The sequence below is a fragment of the Mytilus californianus genome, unplaced genomic scaffold, assembly GCF_021869535.1.
Source record: "Mytilus californianus isolate M0D057914Y unplaced genomic scaffold, xbMytCali1.0.p SCAF_3, whole genome shotgun sequence".
NCBI lineage: Eukaryota > Metazoa > Mollusca > Bivalvia > Mytilida > Mytilidae > Mytilus > Mytilus californianus.
In genome coordinates, this window is record NW_026262679.1 from 41169652 (window position 1) to 41191542 (window position 21891).

General features: G+C 32.7%; 1 protein-coding gene across 4 annotated transcripts in view; it reads right to left on the reverse strand.

Annotated features, from left to right (window-relative positions):
* The window catches only part of LOC127734586 (uncharacterized), a 77557-nt gene extending 63323 nt beyond the window's left edge, over positions 1-14234 (reverse strand). The window contains exons 1-2 of one of the 4 annotated variants that reach the window (XM_052244540.1): positions 13834-14234; positions 13080-13141 (exon numbers count right to left, since the gene is read on the reverse strand). In XM_052244540.1, the coding sequence (XP_052100500.1) occupies positions 13080-13141; positions 13834-13868 (97 nt within the window). In that variant the 5' untranslated portion in view covers positions 13869-14234. Of the gene's footprint in view, positions 1-13079; positions 13142-13369; positions 13630-13833 lie in introns of those variants that run through there. The other 3 variants (XM_052244537.1, XM_052244539.1, XM_052244538.1) reach the window with 3 other exon arrangements.
* Positions 14235-21891: the final 7657 nt, after the last annotated feature.

Below are 21891 nucleotides of genomic sequence, written 5' to 3' on the forward strand. Positions count from 1 at the left end.
CAAATGGAACTGATGGTATGCGTAGAGCTATAAGAGAATGCTGTTTTGATATAATTTTCAAGGAAATGAAAGAAATTTCAAAAAAATCTGAGAAAAACATTTTGTCACTTTCTATTTTAATAGAAACAGTGCAGCAGATAAAATGGAGTTCAGTAGTGTCAGAACTGAAATTGAAGGCACCAACTCTTTATGGCGTTTTTTCATCCATGCTCTCGCCCCAAAAAGTCCAATATAGGTAATGTTACGATGTTCATTTCTGTATATATTTAGTGAATTACAAGCAATCACTTATACATAAGCAATATTAAAAAAAATAGTGCAAATATTAGTAACAAAAAAGGAAACAGAGCTCTATTTCCGTCAAGCTGTGCATATGTCAATTGTGGACAGAATATATTAAGCTTTATGTGGCGACTACATACGACACATTTTCATTCAATACAATATAATCTGAACAATGTTTGACACGATTTTTGTTACTAATTGCAAATATATATATATCATTGCCTAGAAAATCAACATAAAATTGGTAGAGTAGATATCTTTTGTTACTTCCTCTCCAATCGGAGCTGGAACTTGTGACCTTTTCCTCACATTTCACGACAACTGCGCTTATCATTATAAATGTAAACTAATGTTTTCAAATAACTATATATATATGCACATGTTTTCATATGTATCACTCATGTTTTAGAACTGAAAACTTACCCCCAAACCCTAAACTCATAAATCATACAGTGTACTCAATGTCATGTTCAAGAGAAACACGCAGTGTAAAACTTTCCAGACTTTGAACTCTATACAGTTATGGTCAGGAGGATTTAAATCGACTGTAAGTGAAAGAAAAGAAGCTATTGCTGAAGTTAGACAAGTTTTACATATTCAAAAAAGAGCTATTTAAGAAATCTATATATATACTAGTAGAAACTTTCAATAAAAAAACATTCATCTATAGTAATAAAGACGAAAATTCAAATATATTTTTTTTTAACTGTATTCGTTGCGGACATGGCAATTGTACATAACGATTGATAAAATTGATATCTTGCGTATTTCAACAATAATAGGTTTTAACTCAGTTTAACAGAATGGGATGGTGTCTTGGACCCACTGCCATAAGAAAGGCAATTGATGTCATATGTAAAGATTTTGATAAAGAAATTAATGAGGCTAAAAGTTTAATTGAGGAATGATCAGAATTAAACAATCGTCCTGTTAAATATATCAACTACGATCACAGTTTACAGAGGCTGTATGAATCTTTCAGTAAAAAATAAAACTGAAAATCCTTTTAGCTGATAGATGTAATGTTTAGCTTGTTACTTTCTCAGTAGATAAATAAAGTTACATTTATCTTTTTTTATACGTGTAAATGAAATCAGAACAGTGTGTACTGGCTGGTCATTATCGATGTTTTCCCGTATTTTACGATTTTGACACGCATACATAGCTATTGAATATACATGACTTTATAGATAAGAACATCACGTGTAGCTAAAACTGGAAGTTGTTGATTTGTAGCTTTAAGTTTTAATGTATATACATGTAGTTTATAAAATAAGAAAATAATAACACAAATATAGTATCTAATTATCATAAGCCAAGCGGGTAAAACACGGATCTGTTACAATAATCAAAAAAACAAAATAGATAAATTGATTATGAGGATGGAAGTCAATTACGATGGTCAAACTACAACACAGTGTGTGAAGCTTTAGAGCTCAATCATCTTCAACCTTAAATTTTTTTCTGTAGGAACAGAGTCAAAGTATGAATGACGAAGATGAAGAAGAGGGTATTCAAAATAGTGAACCGTCTAGCAGGAATGTTTTGTCGCCTAGTGGACAAAATGAGTTAACCCAAACAAATGTACGAAAGAGATTATTTGACGTCTCCAATATAACAGAACAAAACCAGGACATACATAGAGAATATCATATGGCTTTTTCAATATCACATCCGTATAAACCCGAGACACCAATATAATCCCAAGAGCTCTGCTCGATGGATTTTATTGGTTGAGGGTTGATACGGTGTGTGATATTGAAAAAGCCATATCATATACACTTTATTATATACATTTACTTCAGGTAGATGTTTTTTATGTGTCATACTGATAAGGAGGTTTGAAATGACGTCATAGAGATTATAGATTTGACATGACGTCATACAGATTAGGGGTTTGATAAAGCCTTTGCAACAGTAACTGCAATCGATGACATGACGTCATACAGATTAAAGGTGTGATAAAGCCTTTGCAACCGTGCTGATATCGATATCATCACGGGTGGCTGATACAGCACGCTTGCCAATGATTGTATTACACATACAATTTATCTGTATTTACTACTAAGTATATAATAAAGGGTAATAATGTGGTGATTATATATATCTGCAACTTTGAAATTGAGTTGATGTAAATGAAAAGACAAAGACATTTCCCTATAACAAACAGCGATTCATAATGTTTGTTCACTTGCAGGATATTGATTAAAACAAGTTGTCGGCAAACGATTTCTTTTCAATAATTGATTATAAAGCAATTCAAAGCATAATGAAAAAAATGTTGATATTTTTACATTTAAAACTTTATATTGAATCATGATCATCGTGGACGTACATGTACGTCTTTGGGATAGAAATGTTAAGGCGTTAATGGCATAGGCACTGGTCTCTAAAAATATACTTATTTACATTAATTTTTATTAAAGTATATAGGTATTTCTTTTCGGAGACAAGTGCCTGTGGTTAATGGTTTGAAAGTAAAGACGGGCATCTTAAGTCCGTTCGGTAATACCGGCGCCATTTGATCTCAAAAGGAGAGTTGTCTCATTCGCGGTTATATTACATTTTTCATATTTTAAACTTGATTGACGTTTACAAAAACACAAAACTGAATATTCATTTACATCGTTTCTATTCTTACTCATATTCAGAACACCATCCTGTCTACTCGTTCTGTTGGGACAATATTGGTAGGCACTTGACAGTTAGACAGCAAACAACAGATCATCAAAATAAGTACCATATGTGGGCTCTCGCGTACGCTGCTGTGAATAGGGTTCAAACTACCAATCTACCTACTGATGACAATATTCCGGCATCGACAATACCACTGACGAGATTCTTACCATCTGATGAAGATATTATAGATTTGAAACAACGACTGATATTTGAGGTTGAATCTATTGCTGCAGAATATTTTCAAGCTTTTAAGTCCCATAGTCCTAAACTTTTTACCCATCAGCATACAGCAGTCATGGATAAAAAGTCACATTTAGTAAGATAAAGATGATGAAAAAATATATAGACATACACCTTTTTTTGAAAAGCACTTGTTTTAGTATTCTTTTTTTTTCAGCAGAATAAAAATATAATTTTATTTATAAATTTCTCGTAAAGAATTTTCTGTTTTTTTTTTCTTCATAAAACCCTTTTTTTAAGCCGATTGCTAAGTTCAAGGATTTTTCTGTAAGTTTGAAAAATCATGATTAAAGATACAAACCAAAGTCGTTTCTTTTTAGATAAACTTAGGAATAATTCAAGAAAATCCATCTTCCACTGCTGGAACAATCGCAATATTCGAGAAATTGCACAAGTATGTCCCGATATCTAACGCAAAATTAAACGCATGTGTAGTGTACGGTGATGGGCTTACTTGTGAAAGACATAATGATGCTCACAATCCCCGGGCTGGAGGAAGAACGGCGGAAGACAGACTTGAAGGGTTGGAACCTTATCCACAAGAATTCCACAAACGCATGCTTCTTCTCCAGGTTACATTCTTAATATTTTTAAAGGTGCAGAATTTTCCAGGTGTCATTGAGTTTTCATTTGCTAGGGTTTCAGGGAAACGTTTGTCTCAGACTAAAATAGATATAGATAAGATGATACAGGATGTTCTCGGATTTACATTACAGCTTTAAAAAAAATCTTCGTTTTTATTTAGAAATGTTACTTTTGTGCGTTTTTTTTAATGAATTCATCAAAAGTAAACAGGGTCTCAAAAGGGTAATGGTATCGTGTGAGGACTAACAGGAAATAAATTTAAAAAATTCATAATGAACGAAAAATTAAAAATGTAAATACGTTGCTCTTAAACCAATTTGTACGTAACACGATGAAAAAATTAACTTATTGAGTGTCATTCGTACCCGCGCTTGCGCAGGTAACCATCTAGTTATTTATAAAAATAAGCACAATAAGAGTGATTTTGTTTTAAACATTTTGCTCTTCTTCCTACCTAAATCTTGGTGACTTTGGGATGATTTTGAACAGTGAGCTATGTCATATTAATTTGCATACTGAAATTTTTCTGTCATCAGTTCTAATGAAAAATGCTTGATGGTATGATACTAAACCCCTAACGGGAGAGATTGTGCTTGGTTTTCGTATGATGAAGACATCATCTTTCAATCAGTTTAATTGAGGTCTGGAGCTGGCATGTCAGTAACTGCTAGTAGTCCTTTGTTAATTAATGTATCATTGTCATTTTGGTTAGTTTCTTTTGTTACCTATTCTGACATTGGACTCGGACTACTTTTAAACTGATTTTTACTGTGCGTATTGCTGTGTATTTGTTTATTCTACATTGGCTAGAGGTATAGGGGGAGGGTTGAGATCTCACAAAACATGTTTAACCCCGCCGCATTTTTGCGCCTGTCCCAAGTCAGGAGCCTCTGGCCATTGTTAGTCTTGTATGGTTTTTTTTAATTTTAGTTCATTTATGTTTTGGAGTTGAGTGTGACGTCCATTTTCATTGAACTAGACAGTACACATTTTTGTTTAGGGGCCAGCTGAAGCCCGCCTCCGGGTGCGGAATTTTCTCGCTGTGTTGAATACCCATTGGTGGCCTTGGGCTGTTTTCTGCTCTTTGGTCGGGTTATTGTCTCTTTGACACATTCCCCATTTCCATTCTCAGTTTTATTTGAATATAAATTATTAATAGTCACTAATAATAGCGATATTTATAATACTTATAATACTTATAGAAAAATAAAATAGATAAGAAACACTCGATTCAGAATTGAATATTTAAGGATACTTTGAATTCTTTCAACAATTTGAATCTTCTTTGGTCAAAAATTTAGCAGAACTAATTCCTGTCTCATTGGACAAAAATTGATACCCTGTAGGCCTATCAATTTCTACAAGGTTGACAAAGTTAAACTGAGTCTGTTGTTTTTATTATCTATATATAAGGTTGTTGTTTTGAAATAATCGCGCAAAATCCAGAAGGTTAACCACTTTTACAATATTTCAACCTTTGATTATTTTATAGATCTCAATAAAATTGTTGTTGGGAGTGCATGATTAAATACTCACATGTACAAACGGCACCATATTTTATTATCAATGCGCGTTATTTATGATATATGAAGTCTATGTAAAGCTAAAATATTGTAGTGGAGTGACAAATCAAGAACAATGTGCTTATTTCACGACTTTAATGGACCGGCATAACTGCAGGCTAAAAATATTTTTTTGGCATAGGCCAATACCTTAATCTTACTTTTTTACCCGGTCTTAGCCATTTCCTACGTTGCAGTTTTTCATAAAATGGAAAGAAAAAGACATGTTGAAATTTTTTATTTTATTCAAAAGATAATTTACTTTTCTTTCTTTTTTATAGTCCTCAAACTCTTGATTTGGCATTTTATGAAAGTTTAAGTGCTAATTCATATGATAAAACTATAATTCCTTCTATTTAGCCTTATTTTTTCGTTTTCACCCAGTTTTAAAGATATGCACACTATTTTATTTCCCTGAGTGGTTACAACATTTGTAAATTTACAGTACATCGATATTTTCAAAATTTGTTGTGTGAAAAGGTAATATAACTTCAGTACGTAAAGTTATGAGACCACTCCGGCTCAGTTTTTCTAATAAATTCACGTTTTTCTACATATTTTTGATCGACATTATAATTCAGTGAATTTCCGGATTTATTTCTTTTACCGATACGAAGTATATTTACTTTTTATTGACGAATCCTTCAGCACTGCATCATTCCATTGTTCGAGTTTGAGCCAATTAAATATGTAAAGATTGATATTTTTGCATCATAGGTTTATTGAACAATGTTTTAAATAGTTTTTGACTGAAAGTCCGTAAGTTACAATACAATCAATGTTAAGGTTCCACTTAAGTCAAAATATAGGACACTTCATAAACATCTAAACTTTGCCTGTATTTTTCAACCTATAATAAGTAAAGTCCTAAACTATGAGAACATATGTTCATTTAAACATACTTAACATATACACACTGTGTAAATTGTAAATAAACTTGAAATTGTTATGCTGTGGCCAAACCGGTTCTTGGGGTGAACACTAAATTTTCAAAAAAATCTGAAGGCCTGCGAGACGACTTAATTTGCTTAAAATTGGTATGGACGAATACTGTTACATGTAATGCAGGGCAAGCTCATGTTGATTTGTCACATACATATGTTTTAATGGCATATTTGTCCAATTTTTGTATTGTACCTTCGATATTTGTTCACCTAGATACATGAAATTAACTGAAACTCGAAAATCAATACGTTTTCTGTGTTCAGATATCCTTCAACAAATTATTTTAACATGCAAAGGTAAAGAGCTTGAAATAAAAGTTGAGTATGCTACACACAGTATTTAGCTTGTACAAGTATTTAATCATGTGTAGGGTCTGTGGGATGTAGGAATCATCCAACTCAACAAGCAATTTCTGAAGAAGAAGACGATGAAACCGATGTCTGATGAAAATATGTAAAGTCAGAAATATTGGGAAAATCATTTCTTATAAATATATTACAGTAAAACTCATGGAGGGTGGATACAGCTTTGACTATGCGGAATGTTTAAACCCACTGATAAACAATGAGAAGCCCAGAGTTCTGAAAATGTTGTGCACTTTGCATGTTAAAGGACCCTTACAGCAACTCTTTCTGAGGGGTCCATAATAGGCTGCTGTTGTCACAATTCCTACCCATACAATCGCAATAGTCATAACAAAAATATACGCTAACCTATCAGTATGTCAGTTAAACCATTTTATTCAGTTACCTTATGAAATATTTGCCGCTGTCAACCGGTATATAATTAAACAGAATCAAACTCGAAACCAAGGGTTAGGATAAGCCATAATCCGATGGATGCATTAATGGATGACGTCATTAGCTCAATTACGTCATTAATGTGTACTGCACTTTTTTGCGAACTTTTCATCTTTTCACGTTTTTGAGGGTTTTTTTTTATTTTTGTACTTGCGTTTTTTCTCACCCGTTCTTTGTAAAGGTATTTTGTTCTTATTTGAATAATTTCTATCTTCTATATTTTATGTATTTACATTTTTACTTATATTCTTTTTACTATGATACATTTTTTAAAGTAAACCCTCGAAAATTTCAGAAAAGTAAGCCTAAAATGCATATATAAAATATACTGCAAAAGCGCCGAAAAAAAGAGAATAAATTTGAGACTCTATACTTCTAAATATAATAAAATTATTATATCTATTATTCTATAATATTTATAAAAGAATCCTCACAAAATTTTATTTTCATAAATTTCATAATCCATATTTTTTAATATTGGTAAAAAACGCGCGAAAATTACAAGATGGAGGAATTAAATTTAGCGCAAAAACGGCGACGTCATAGTACATTACGTAGTTCATAACATTATTTGAATTGGCCGATGAATCGGCCCTTTGGCACTGACAGGAGTATGACTTTGGGCCGATAATCGGCCCTGTGGCACAGAACTCGTTAACCCTCTTGCTGCCGAGTTTTTTTCTTGCTTTGTCGCGCCAAAAGCTTCTTGACGTTTCATATCTGTGACGTTGCAAAACTTGTGCCTCTCTGTAGAACAGCGCTTTCCCGCCGTCCATTATTTTTCCCGCGTCAATGTAGCCGTAATTATGAAGAGCGATAAAGTAATTTTATGAAAACTATTGCTCTAAGATTGTTATAAACGATGTTTTTAATACAATATTATTTAAAAATACAACTTTTAATCTTGAAATGTAGTTTTTTTTTTATCTTTCTCGTCTTTAAAAAAAATGAAAATAATATACCCATTCAGTGCTACTAGCTTTATAAGTGCTTTTGTTTATCTTTGTCAAGTGAAATGCATAACTGATTCTTAACCACCTCTAAAATGCTAAAATATATTTATCCTTGTTATCCGATTAGCTTAGTAAACCTTGTTATAATTGATAAATACCGTAAAAAATCTCTCAAATTAACAAAACAACGGCCCCCAATAAAAATAAAAATAAAAACAATGCGTGTACAAATAAAAATAAATAAAAACTCCGAGCAGCCGATTCTATGAACTACTTCTTGTTGTAAAGTATCAAACGTGTCAGATTAAAATTTTCATTCCACCGAAGCCTTGTTTCGGTAGGCGAGAAAATAATTTTTATAGACATAACTATCCATATTCATTTTGTTTATTTTTTAATGATGTTTATTATTATTTTGTTGACCACTTATTGCTCAAAATTTTAGAGAAATGTTTGAAAATACGAATTTAAAAAAAACAACAGAAAAACGAGGGAAGAAATTCTCTAAAATTAATTTCTATTGTCTACAAGCATGACAAGTGAACCTGAATCAATAATTCATTTCCATTTTCTATGATGAAGTACACACTGTAATTGGCATACACGAAATATCTTTTAAAATCTGTTGATTGATAAATTGTTCTCTTCTCAACGTTCAGTGGCAAGTATTTCATGCAATATTAAGGACGTCTGAAATTTAATGTACAATAAATCTGTTGCTCAGTGGGTCCTACAAAGTAAAAGATCTGTGATGAATGGCTGAAAATTGAGGTTGCCACTGGGAAAGGATGATATGTAGGATAGGAAAAGAAATCATTGGGTCACCTACTAATTTAACATCCCCATTTCGGATGAAAATAAATATTTTTAGATTAGTGCTTCAATGGTGAAACGGGAATAAAATGTATTGAAATATCGTATGGCAATACAAGTATATCGGGTAACATTTGTGTACTTTTACAAAAAGAAAATCTTCACTGAGAATTCAATCGCGGCATTTGAGCCCTAAAGAAATTTTCCAGTTCTCTTAAATAAAGCGTGTATTGTGAATATTATATATTTCGCGTAATCAAGTATAACAGTTACCTTTTCTATGAATATTTATTAGGAATGCGATTATTATATGAGATATTCTGATTGAAAGATGTATGAAAAAAACGTTTAACAAATTTCTCGAAAGTATATGCAACATTTTACATGAAAATGACGAACTAGATAATTAGTAAACACGTTAAATAAATTGGTATTATAGTACTAACAAGCTTATGATCCTGTATCATTTTTTGACATCCGTTTTAAGTATACAAATAATGCATTTTATTCAAAATGCTTCATTCCCGCCAAAATCGTCCTTTTGGCGCCGTCTTTGACGTTGTCAGTGCCCCTCAGTATTGTGACGTTACCATGGACCTTTGACGTTCTACACAATCAACAAGATTTGTGTGTAGAAGCCATAAATGTCCCTTTGGCAGCAAGAGGGTTAAGCACCATCCAAAATACTTTACTTTGGCCCATAGATTATTAGCAGGTATGAGTATCGTTAATCTGAATAAAAAGGATGCATTAAATTGCAATGTTAAATTGACTACACTAAGATATAAAAGTGAAAAACAATTTAAGACCAACCCTTTGCTGTTTCAGTAGAAAAAAAACTTAACGCGGCAGGAATTTCAGTTGAAATATTAACAAGAGCTGTCCAAAAAAAAAAAGAGAGAAAGTGAAAATCGTCAGTATTGAACTTGACCTCCATTCTGTCATCAGTAAAATTAAATTCACATTCAAAAAGCTTTAAATGGGCGGTTCATAAGTTATCGCAAGGAAATGGACAGAGCCGCCCATTCGCCGTACAACCCCAAATCAATATTCGGAATTTTCCGTTGAAATTCGGGTTGAAAATTCGTTCAAAAAATAAAGGGGTGATGATTAATTGATGAAGAGATTTCTTATGGTCCCGTCATTTACTGAAAATTTACGAAGACATGGACAAAATAATCATGTGATTATAGATATCAGTTTTTTAGTCCTAGAAGAGATGGTCAACCATGATAACTTTTCTTTACAGGTGTGAATGGTTTTTTACCCTCAAAATTACGAGAGGATATGGTTTGGAATCGAACTGTGAATTACACTGGAGGAAGAGGGTCCAATTTGGAAATGGACCTCGTAAACGAATTTTTAAACAAAAGATTTATAAATTCATTACACATGACGGGGAAAATGACGGACGAAACGATTGACAGACACGGGAAGATAGTAGGCGGACTGAAGAATGAAATTAACAGTATATATGACACCATGACAGGTCAAAAAACATGGCATGCAGTGGGGGGTTGTAATAAAAGACGAACGGACGTAATTAAACTTATTACTCATTTAAAAAAAGAAGATCTGTTTAAATATCACGGGGGGAGAACTTATAAATCATTTCAGAAATTTACTTTAAAATCATGTAATTCAATTGGATTCATGTTAACAAAAATTGAAAGATTGTCAAAAAAAATAGGTAGAAGGAAGCCTATTTTATAAATTAAATTATTTCGATTTTATGATGTATTGCTTATTTTTTATTGTTACACCGAAGGGAAAATGCCACACAATTCGGCCTGTCTGCAGGTCGGCACATATACAAATAATCTATCTGAATTATAAACATCAATGCATCAAATATTAATTATGATAATAAGAACATAAAAAGAACACAAAAAACGAAAAATCGTCGACGAAAGGAACCATGATATATGGAAAAGTTAAAACTGATTTGGTTTATGTCCCTCCTTCTTAATATTGAACAAGTAGAGTGAAAGCGCTTCATAGTCAATTTTCTCCTTCACTTTACAAGGCAATAAACTTAAAAAAGCTGGAGTAATTTATAGTTATGAAAACATTTAATATAGAATTAACCAGCGGCATTCAGTGCCTGTAAAGTCCGCGTACAAAAAGTATGAGGTGCAAAGTCGTTGATTTAAGGATGTTCGCTTGTCATGTTTTGTAATTTCGGAATCCTCTGGTTTTATCCATTTGAATGCCTTAAAAATTTTTTGCCCACTAACCCCCATTTTTCTTTTTATAAATGTTTTACATGCATAATATTAAGCCATCTGTAAAAGTCTTATAAAATCTTTGTTATTTTTTAATAGTTTTTGAGAACTTAAACTTGTCAATGATAAAGTATGAACAATCAAGAGAGAACATTTTTCCGTCAAAATTTCAATGGCTAATATCTCGAAAACAAGCACACGGACCAATATATTTTTTTCGCTCTTTTGGTTCCTGTTTCGTCTACGTTATAGTGTAGAAACGTTACGTTCCGTAATATAACGTTACTGATGTAAACAAGATTTCCACAGCTCCGACTGCAAGGGATTTCCTCCTGTTAAGATGAGTTTCCATATAGTGTACAAGTATTTAAGGTATGTAACTTGTTTATTTTATCAAGCTTTAACATTTGTTATACATTTTTCGTATTTGAGCGCTCTGGCCATGTCCCAATCGTCCCCGGGTAATCTTCCCGGGAGCTTGCACCATTGAAGGTAATGGAGGGCGAGCTGGACTCAGTGACAAAAAAAAATGAAAATAAGTCACTGAGGTCAGGGCTGGACTATATATTCAATGTTTCCAGGTTAAGACCTTCTTCAATCTAGATTCAATGTTTTTACGCTCTACGTATAATGATCGTCTGTTATAAGTTTTTTCTCTAGATTCAATGTTTCGCCGTTAAAAAATCATAAATATTTAACGAATCCTCTGGTATAGACCTGGAGCCTGTTAATCGAAGCGCTCTTATGACTAGGACATGTTCTTAGGTCATCGTTGTACGTATCTTTATCCTAAGTGGGATTATCAAACATGTCATAATTTAGGAAAATTCGTTAGAATCTTCCTAACTTTAGGACACCTATTTAAGTGTCTTAAGATGGTCTTAGGATGGTCCTAACTTTATGATATATTCTATTATAGTTAATTTGTTAACAAATACGACCGCCACCTATATATATTTATTTAGGGAGCAGTATAAATAATTTGTGTAGCAATAGACCGCTTAGGGACTATTATAATCCAATGTATTTGGGTGACATTAATATTATAGTACGCAAGTATAGATTATCCCGTCCGTAACGCAGGTGCTTAGGGAATGGATCCCCCTTTTTCTAAATATTTTAATTGTTACTAAGAAAATATTCTTTGATATTTCAACCTATTTTCACTTATTTGATATATTCTTGCGCTTATCCAAAAGATATTAGTATATACATGTTGTCCCTCTATTAATATTTTCCATTTTCCACGTGGAAAATAAGAATAGAGGGGCATCATATATAAATAAATGAACATATGTTGGAATATTAAAGATTATTCCATATTGATAGAACTTTAGTAGGGTTTTCTATATGAATGGGATTTTGAATAAATAAGCATGTATTCACCTGCGGAAAAAGTATATTCACCGCGCAAAACGTCGCGTGCTTTTACGTGTATAATAACGATACAATGTTTGACGTTTAGTTGGTTTTGGTAAATAACTGTTATTTTATACATATTTTTCTCGCTCGGAACATGGAATAAAACAATTACTGTCTTTTGTTTCGGTAAATATGTGGTTTAATTGACTTTTGAAAAACCTAGTGACATTCACTTCGCCCGTTGGCCTCAGTGAATATCAGTTTTTCAAAAGTCAATAAAACCACACATTTACCTCATCAAAAGACAGTAATTGTATAATATTTACTTTGGAAAAAAGTTAAAAACACAAAAAAAAAAGATTCAGGAAAAGGGGATCCACTCCCCAAGCACCTATGATCCGTAATGAAATAATTCATGTACTCCGTATCTATATGAAAGATGCACGAAATTTGCCTTTGAACTCTGTAAAGTATGAAACCGTGACCGTAATAGTAAAATGAGGGGTTGTATCAGAGTTGGTAAATTCACTCGAAACTAGGTGAGACATGCGCAGTAATGATAGATAGATGGTATAAAGATAGAAAATTGAATATTTTAAGTAAAAAAAATTTTCTTTTTTAAATCCGTACCATACCCAAGCACCTGTGTTGAAATCTGCCACCACAGCAAAATACTTAAGACAACACGATACCTGCGAAACAGAAAAAAGAAGCGTAAAGATAAGTTGATAACATAAACGGTACCAATTTTACTGCACTATCTTTAGCTGAGCAGGTCGACAATTAATGTCTCTTCGGCGATGGTTGAGACCAAAACATTTGAAAATCCAAAACCTCATACAAACGTTGACGTGATGATTAAACTAAAAAGGACTTAAATTGTAGCCAAATCCGGATTAATATTAACAAAAATATCTTACTTAGCATTTGGAAATCCGGTATGTTGAATTTTAGCTCCTTTTCATGTCAACAAGATGCATGATAGGCCACCAACCACAGGAACAAGATAAGTGCCTTATCTCGTAAAAGGTTGCTACGTCTAAAAGCAATTTCGAAATTTCCGGTGCAAAACATATTAATCACTTTCATTTATGATGAACAATAATCCGAAGTGCTTATCGATCTTACTTCCTTGTTGTAGACACGTGGTTTTGTTTGTAAACAGTAACACACTTGATTATTAAAAAATATAATTCCAGAAGTGCAATGTTATATTTGAATAATTTTTAACAGCAGTATTGTAAATGTAACAACATAAAATAGTATGAATTTATTTTTTCATTTGATTGTATTAACTGAAATCTGCAAACCAAACGTAGTTTTTATTTTATATCATATTTCAAGATTTTTTTTCGCGTTAAAGCAATTATAAAATTGACCCTACCTCATAGGTATCAACCATTCGGTCTTAACCATCATGTTTGATATTGAAGCACATTTCAAAGGCCTTTTCTTTGTGTTTAGCAGCAGACAAACTAGTATATGTAAATATTTTTATAATTGTGATTGGTTTACGCAAACACATGACTGAACAATCACGAGAGAGAAAATTCCCAGTCTGGTTGTTAGTTTTCGGACTTTATGAACTGGAAATTTTGCAAATTTGACAAAATGTATTATTTAAGTAATGTCAAATCCGACAATCGGCGCATAGTAACTAAATCTATTCAAGCAGTTTTACACATAAGTTTTACACATTATTAATAGATGTCCATTGAAGTCACGGAATAAATGGATTGAAGACTTGTTTGCTTTCCCCATCATTTTTACGCATGTTTAATCTTTAATACTTAATTATTGGAACAAATTCTTATATGTGCAATGGAGGATTACAAGAAATACACTTGATAACCTCTTCGGTTGAGCCATGGAGAGTATAGTGCACATCTTTTGGGATTACGTGCAGTAAAATCTGTTTGATTAAAATTTGGGAATTTTCTAGAAAATTGCAGATAATTTACATAATATTTGAAATTCCATTGATGAAAAAAAAAAACAAATACATAATGGAATTTGAATTAAAATTAAATCGTCCATTGAACCGACAGACTTGGCAAATCTAATCGTTATTTATTGCTACTGTTATGCTGATTGAGCATTTAGAGTTCTGCCGTAAAACTATGTGGATTTTAATAGTTCACTTTTACTTTGAAACCCTAGCTGAGAAGACGTTGGGAAAAATTTTAAATTTAAACTTTAAAATTTGAGCTTTGTTTGTTGCTGATCTTATTTTCAGATGCTCTTGTCCTCATACCTCTATCCATTATGGTGACATCTTGAAAAACAGTTACACAACAGGAGGTCCGAGCAAAATTTACTTGAAAGTATGCAGACAATGGATAGCCCAGCTGCTACTCGTGAAATATTGCTGACTGGACCGCCCTTCAGTACATCAGCTTTGGGTTGCCCAGTTTTGAAATAGATTAGTTCAATCGCCATCAAGAATTTATTTAGCTGACAAGTAATTTGGTTGTGGTGTACTGTATGTTTTTGTTGTTGGATTCTCAATCAAATGGCACATTGGCAATTCCATAGCCAAACAAAGTCAGTTTTTGTTATTTGGTGTAGTGGTATACAAATCAAGTCAACAATGGCGTCTCTTCGCACATTTTGAAATTTGGGTAATGTACATGAAACGAATAACTTTGAATATATTATTGAATAAAATTATTAAATTAGAAGGTTTTCACTGTTTCCTCATATTAATTCTCAATTTATGAAATTTAATGTCCATTTTAGATCTTCCCTCGTTTTTTTTTTTTAAATTTTATTCATTCGATAAATGTCCAGACTGACGGCGACTTGCACTTTGTCAAATGGCTTGATGCGTGTATATGGATGAAGACCGTATAGTGTCCTAACATGGCTATGTTTGGTAAGCTTAAGTTATTGTGTTGTTTTCTCATTGATATTTACTTCAAAAATATATCATGTCTGTGTGCACAACACATGTTTTGGGAATAACCATTTTCAGGTCACTCGAGACCACAAGGTTGGAAAGCCAAAAATATAAAAATATAATTTGGAGAATAAAAACCTAAAAGGTCTCAACAAAAAAGTCAAAACCGTTTAAAATCAACTTTGTATTAGAGTTGTATTACAATTGCATAATTTTATCAGCTGAAAATGAAGTTCACTGACATCGTTTGAAGTATGCCAAATAAATACCAGAACACTGATGGTACCCTGGGTGAATGATAGTCCACCAGCAGCGTTACCAACCAAATTGTAATGTGACTAGAGGCTCTAAAGAACCTGTATCACTCACCTTGGTCTATTTGCATCTTCAACAATGGACACTCTCCAACATTGTAGACTAGAATAGAATTCATGACAAAAACTTGTTATTCTAGATTTTGTATTGCTGATTATTTTTTTTCGTTTACAGAATCTCTCTATCTTTAGTTTTTTGTCTAAAACTCAAGAAAGGGTAAAACAAATCTTCATTTAAGGGCAATCATTCTAGAGGTTTGAAGTGTCTACTAACGATTCGGCAAGATTTGAGTTGTTTGTAGAGCTTTTCTCGCTGATAATTTTGCAATTTAAAGTGTCTATCTATCCTATATAGTTTTCAAGATAATAGGCAAAAATACTACAATTGGGGGGGGGGGGGGGGGGGGGGGGGGGGGGGGGTCGTCATTAAAGGGCAATAACTATAATAAGGAGTCGTCTGACGATTACGGCTGTTTGACTTATTTGTAGATCTTCACTTGCTGATAATTTTCTATGTTCAAAGTTTCTATCTATCTATTATAGTATTTAAGATATTAGTCAAAAAAGGAACAAAATTGTCATAAAAGGGCGATAACTCCATTAGGAAGTCGTTTGACAATTGTTTATGTTATCAGAAGGTAGATCGCCACATTCTGAACATTTCTGTTCATTGGACACATGTTTTAAACTAGATACCCAAATAATGGTTGTGGCGAAGTTTGGTTAAATTTGGCGAAGTGGTTTCAGAGAAGACCACGTACGCCAAGTGATGCTTTAGGCAAGGTGAGCTAAAAAAAAAAAAAAAGACGTATAATACGGTAACCGTGTGCACAACATATGTGTTTTGAATAACCTTAATCAAGTACTCTGAAGATCAACATTTTGGAATTCGAAATATAAATATAAAAAGAAGATGGTATGATTGCCAATGAGACATATCTCCACCAGCGACCAAATGACATATAATTTAACAACTATAGGTCACCTTACGGCCTTCAACAATGAGCAAAACACATAACGCATAGTCAGCTATAGAAGGCCCCGAAATGACAAATGCAAAACAATTCAAACGATAAAACTAACGGCCTGATTTATGTACAAAATAATGAACGAAAAACAAATATCATATACAGCAGCAAACGACAACCACTGAGTTACAGGCTCCAGCACAACATATAAACAAACTAAAAAAATCAGTTAAAAAGGGCTTAACTCATCAAATCAAAACAAAGCAGAAAAACAAGTAACAAAAACACAGACCGGACGTGGCAGGGTATTTATACATATCCACAACAAAAAAGACACTAAATACAGATCTGAGAATACTCGCAGTTACTAACAGCTAGTTCAAAGCCAGTAACAACTAATAAAAAAATCAAGTATATAAGACTAAAACAGTTTTGAGAATATAAAATCAAAAAGAGCTGACCGGCACCGTCTAATTGTAGCATTGCCTGAATGAGTTGCAATCTTAGTTTTATAACAACTACAATATTTTTATAAACTCAAAATTAATTGATACTGGGTATGCATCACATTAGTCATGCCAAAACCGAAGCACTGGTTACTTGTCGAATTATACCCGCGGGAACTGATATTCCGCCAGTTGCAGTACCGGCCTAAAATACGCATGCAAGATATGATTTCCGTGCGTAGACCACCTGTAATTGGATTTATTTATCCTTCATCGAATACATTTTAGACCAAATGTTTGGAAAGTCAGAAATGTATATACTAGTAATCTACCTTTATTTATATGGATAATTCTGAAAGATAACTTATTTTTTAATGTACTGTCCAATTATACTAACAGAAAAGTAGTCTCTAAAATAAATCTGTTGTACGATACACAGTGGTCAAATATTTTAAATTCATTTTTTCACTGATGCAACAATCTGAGAAATCATGTGTGTGTACGTGTTGTTTCCAATCAAAAGATGAAATTGATTGTAAAAAGTCACTAAAGATCACTGTGTATCATCGCCACACAGTGGTACCAACGAAGCAGACCATTTCTACCGTTTCGATGAGGTTACCGCTTTTGAAACGATTTTCTGATATACAAAGCTTTAATTTTTTATGCCAACAACTAGCAAACAAAGACAATAGTTTGTGTTATACTCCAAAACTGTGCAATTGGTACCAGAAAATGTCGAGGTCGATCACCCTCCGTCGCCCCGTTGGCCAGATATTCATTGTTTTTCCAGACAAAGTTTTAGATTATGATAGTGTGACTTCATATTTACTGAAATTCGCTATCAAAAAGATGTTTTCTAAAGAATATCGGTAAAAGCTAACCCAGCCTAGGGTACGGCAACTTGCTCCTGTTGACATATTTACAGTACGACAACTTGTTTTCGAACTGTATAGCAACTTGCTAGTTTTATAATATTTATATGCCATCCTTTTCAAGAAATAGTCTTATAAGTTCATGTATACCTAATTATATACATTTGATAGAAATACAATTCGCTTGAGTGACGGCATTGTAGATCATGGTACACACAATATTATGCTACACATTCGTATTAGATCTATACAGCATCATACAAAAAATATATGTTTTTCAAGATGTATACATATTATGTCAATATTTTACCTTTACAACATAAAAAAAATCCATGAAATGTCCATAAAATACACTTTTAAATTGTTACTAACTTCTAGTATCTATTTGTTTTATAGATTGCATTACATCTATATATCCGAGTTAACTTCAGATATGAGATGCATGTAATGTAGTCAATTAACAATGAACAAATGAATAATTAGGAGGATTTTATCCGAATTGAATATTTATTTATATCCGTTGCTACGTATGCTTATTTTTTTCCTGGGATTTTTTTTTTTTTCTTTCTTTTTTGTAAACAATTGATTCCTGCATTTTGTGTTGCAGAATATTTATTTTCAGCTCTTCCCAGGCCAAGTTATTCCTTTTCAAATCGAGTCGAGTTCCATACCTGTATAAGTTTAAAAACAGAATGTGTGTTTGAAAACAAACTAACTACTAACTACATGCTGCAATAACTGTTTATGCTATTTTTGGTCTCACTTGTTTTGATTTATATCATTTCATTTGACACAATATACAAATAAAATTTAGAAATACATGAATTAAACATCTTATACATGAACAAGTACTACAAAAAGAGAACTCGGGCGAATAAACCCCTCCCCACGCCCCACACACACTACCTCTCCACTAACTTATTTTAATTTAGGCCAAACAGCATTAGCAACAGTCTTTTAATTTTTTTATCTTGAAAATAAAAAGTTGTAAATTTAAAAAAAAAAGATATATAATAAAAGAGAAAGTATATGGGGTATCGATCCATGACATAGCACTTTTATTGCTGTGCTTCATCTCAATGTCACAGTGAGGCCTTCAACACAGAACAAAATTTTCACCTCACTGCAAGTTTAAGACGGCCCCTGGTACCGGTTTGATCGGAATTCTTTGCGGCCCACAAGGGGCATAAAGAGAATACATGTATAAGGAAAAAGAACATTGATTAGCATAGATACATAGAATTTAAATACACAATAACAATACAATTAGACTGTTATAAAGCCCTTGGTTTATAGTATATAATATAGTTACATGAAAAATAAATAGATCTAAGTGATATTGACTTTAATAAATTTTCCAACAGCATTATGGACCTGATTGTCTTCGCAGCTTAATAAATAAATGAATTTTTGCTGATTGTCCAGTAAAGAAAAGTTGTGAATTTTTTGGCAAACAAATTCAAAGAGAGAATCTCTTATCAGAGTTAAATTTTTCACATGAAGTTAAAAAATGGATTTCATCTTCAACACAGCATGGGGAGCATTTTTTGCAAATTCTTTCATTTCGTGGAATATTTGAAAAACGGCCAAATTCAATTAGAAGCTTATGAGCAGATATACGTAGTTTGCAAATAGCTCTTCTAAAACCAAAGTTCTTAACCAAAGAGAGATAATTTTCATAACCAAAATTTTGTTTAAATTTCAAATAATTGAACAATTTTCCATCAGAAGCATTTTTTTTGGCTAACATAATAATTGTTAATATATTTAGTGTGAATTAATTTGTTAGATATATTAAAAATTTATATTGTCCAAAATGTTTTACTTCTTGTTTAATTTCAAAAACTTCTAATAACTTTTTAACAAATGAGAACCAAGAAGTTATGTTAGATTTGTGAAACTCTTGGCTGCATTTATAATCGTCTTTCAACAGACTGAATTCAGTCGGAAGATTTTCAAATCTATACCAGTATTTAACAATTGACTTTACAATATCATCTTGTAGGGGGAAACGCCCCAGTTCTGATAAAAGAGCAAAATTTACACTCCTTTTGTGTACACCAAGTATAAATTTAGAGAACTTGAGATGAAGTTTCTCACACTGAAGATTTTTTATAAATATTTTCAAGATTAAGGTAGTTCGGGGGTTTAAATTTTCGCGCCTTCTGCGCAGAAAGTTGCGCATTCTCTTGTCGTAAACAAATATTTTTACGATAACCCGATAAATACAAAAAACATTGGTAAACAATTTTTTTCAGCGGACAACTTACTTTGAATAATATTTTTTGCAATCATTCAATGAAACGAATGTGTTTAATTTATCTTTTTATAAGACGAAATGTAGCATGTTTACTTCCGGTAAAAGTGAATGGTGAGTAGTCGAAAAAAATCTCAACAAAAAGAGAAGATATGAAACAAGTGAACCGCTTATTAAGATGACTGACTTGATTCTCAGGAATAATACATATTGAGAATCATTTTGGTGTATTATTAAGCGGGTTCACAAATTAACATCACTGAAACTGGACTTGAAAGTGACGGAGCACCCTTTGAAAAAAATGGCCATGGAGGTAAGATGTTAATTTCGCAATGCGACAATCGCAATAAATAATAGTCTGCTCTAAAGAAATTATGCCATCCATCAGAAACCACAAGGGGCAATTCTCACAAACAAAATCTGTCAAAAAAATAACAAAATTAATTCTAGATAGAGTTCAGCAAAAACATAAAAACAACAACCGAGTATCAGATCATTCCTATGCTACATTTTGTAACCCCGTAACACCAACAGAGAACATTACAGCAAGCACATTAACTGATGATGACTTAACATATATACCACCTGATCTTGTACCCTTAAGTCACTGTAGACTAGTGACTGAACTGGACACATTGGCTAACCAGCTAAAAGGTTGCAGAGAATGTAGTATACCTTTACAGCATGATGCAAAGGGAGTCCGGTGCTATGGTCTGACCGGCATAGTGTACATTATTTGTCAAAACTCGTCATGTCAAACCTTAAACAGAATTAAACTAGGCAAGGTCCACTTTGGGAGAGAAAAGAAAGGTGTTGGAATTTTTGATGTCAACACGAAAGCTGCAACAGGTTTCTTTCATGTAGAGTTTCTAACCTTCCCAACCCCACATATGTCACCTGACATTTTTATTAGTCCTCTGGAAAAATAGTAGTGTCTGTTGACTTTCTTTTATGTTCATCTCATCATAAATCTGTTATTTATAAAATAGCATAACATTTTCTTGGTTGTAAAATTGAGACTGGAAATGGGGAATGTGTCAAGGAGACAACAACCTGACCAAAGAGCAGAAAACAGCCACCGATGGGTCTTCAACAATGAGAAAATCCTGCACGCTGAGGCATGCTTCAGCTAGCCCCGTAACAAAAATGTGTACTAGTTCATTGAATAAGGACGTCATACTATATATATATATATAGCTACATCATGTACATGTAAACTCTGAAAGACCGAAATATATAAATATGAACTATAATTAAAAATCATAAAAGACAAACAAAGGCTAGAGGCTCCTGATTTGGGACAGGCACAAAAATGCGGCAGGGTTAAACATGTTTTGTGAGATCTCAAGCCAATGGCTATATGCACATTAAAACTCAGTTTAAGTGAAGTCTGAGTCCGATGTCAAAATAGGTAACAAAAGAAACTAAACAAAATGACAATTATATATAAATTAACAAATGACTACCAACTGTTACTGACATGCCAGCCCCAGACCTCAATTAAACTGATTGAAAGATTATGTTTCATCATATGAATATCAACACTATCCCTTCCGTTAGGGGTTTAGTATCATACTATTTGTCGTCTGTTTATGTAGTTCATACGTGTTTCTCGTTTTTATATAGATTAGACCTTTGATTTTCCCGTTTGAATGGTTTAACACTAGTAATTTTTGGGGCCCT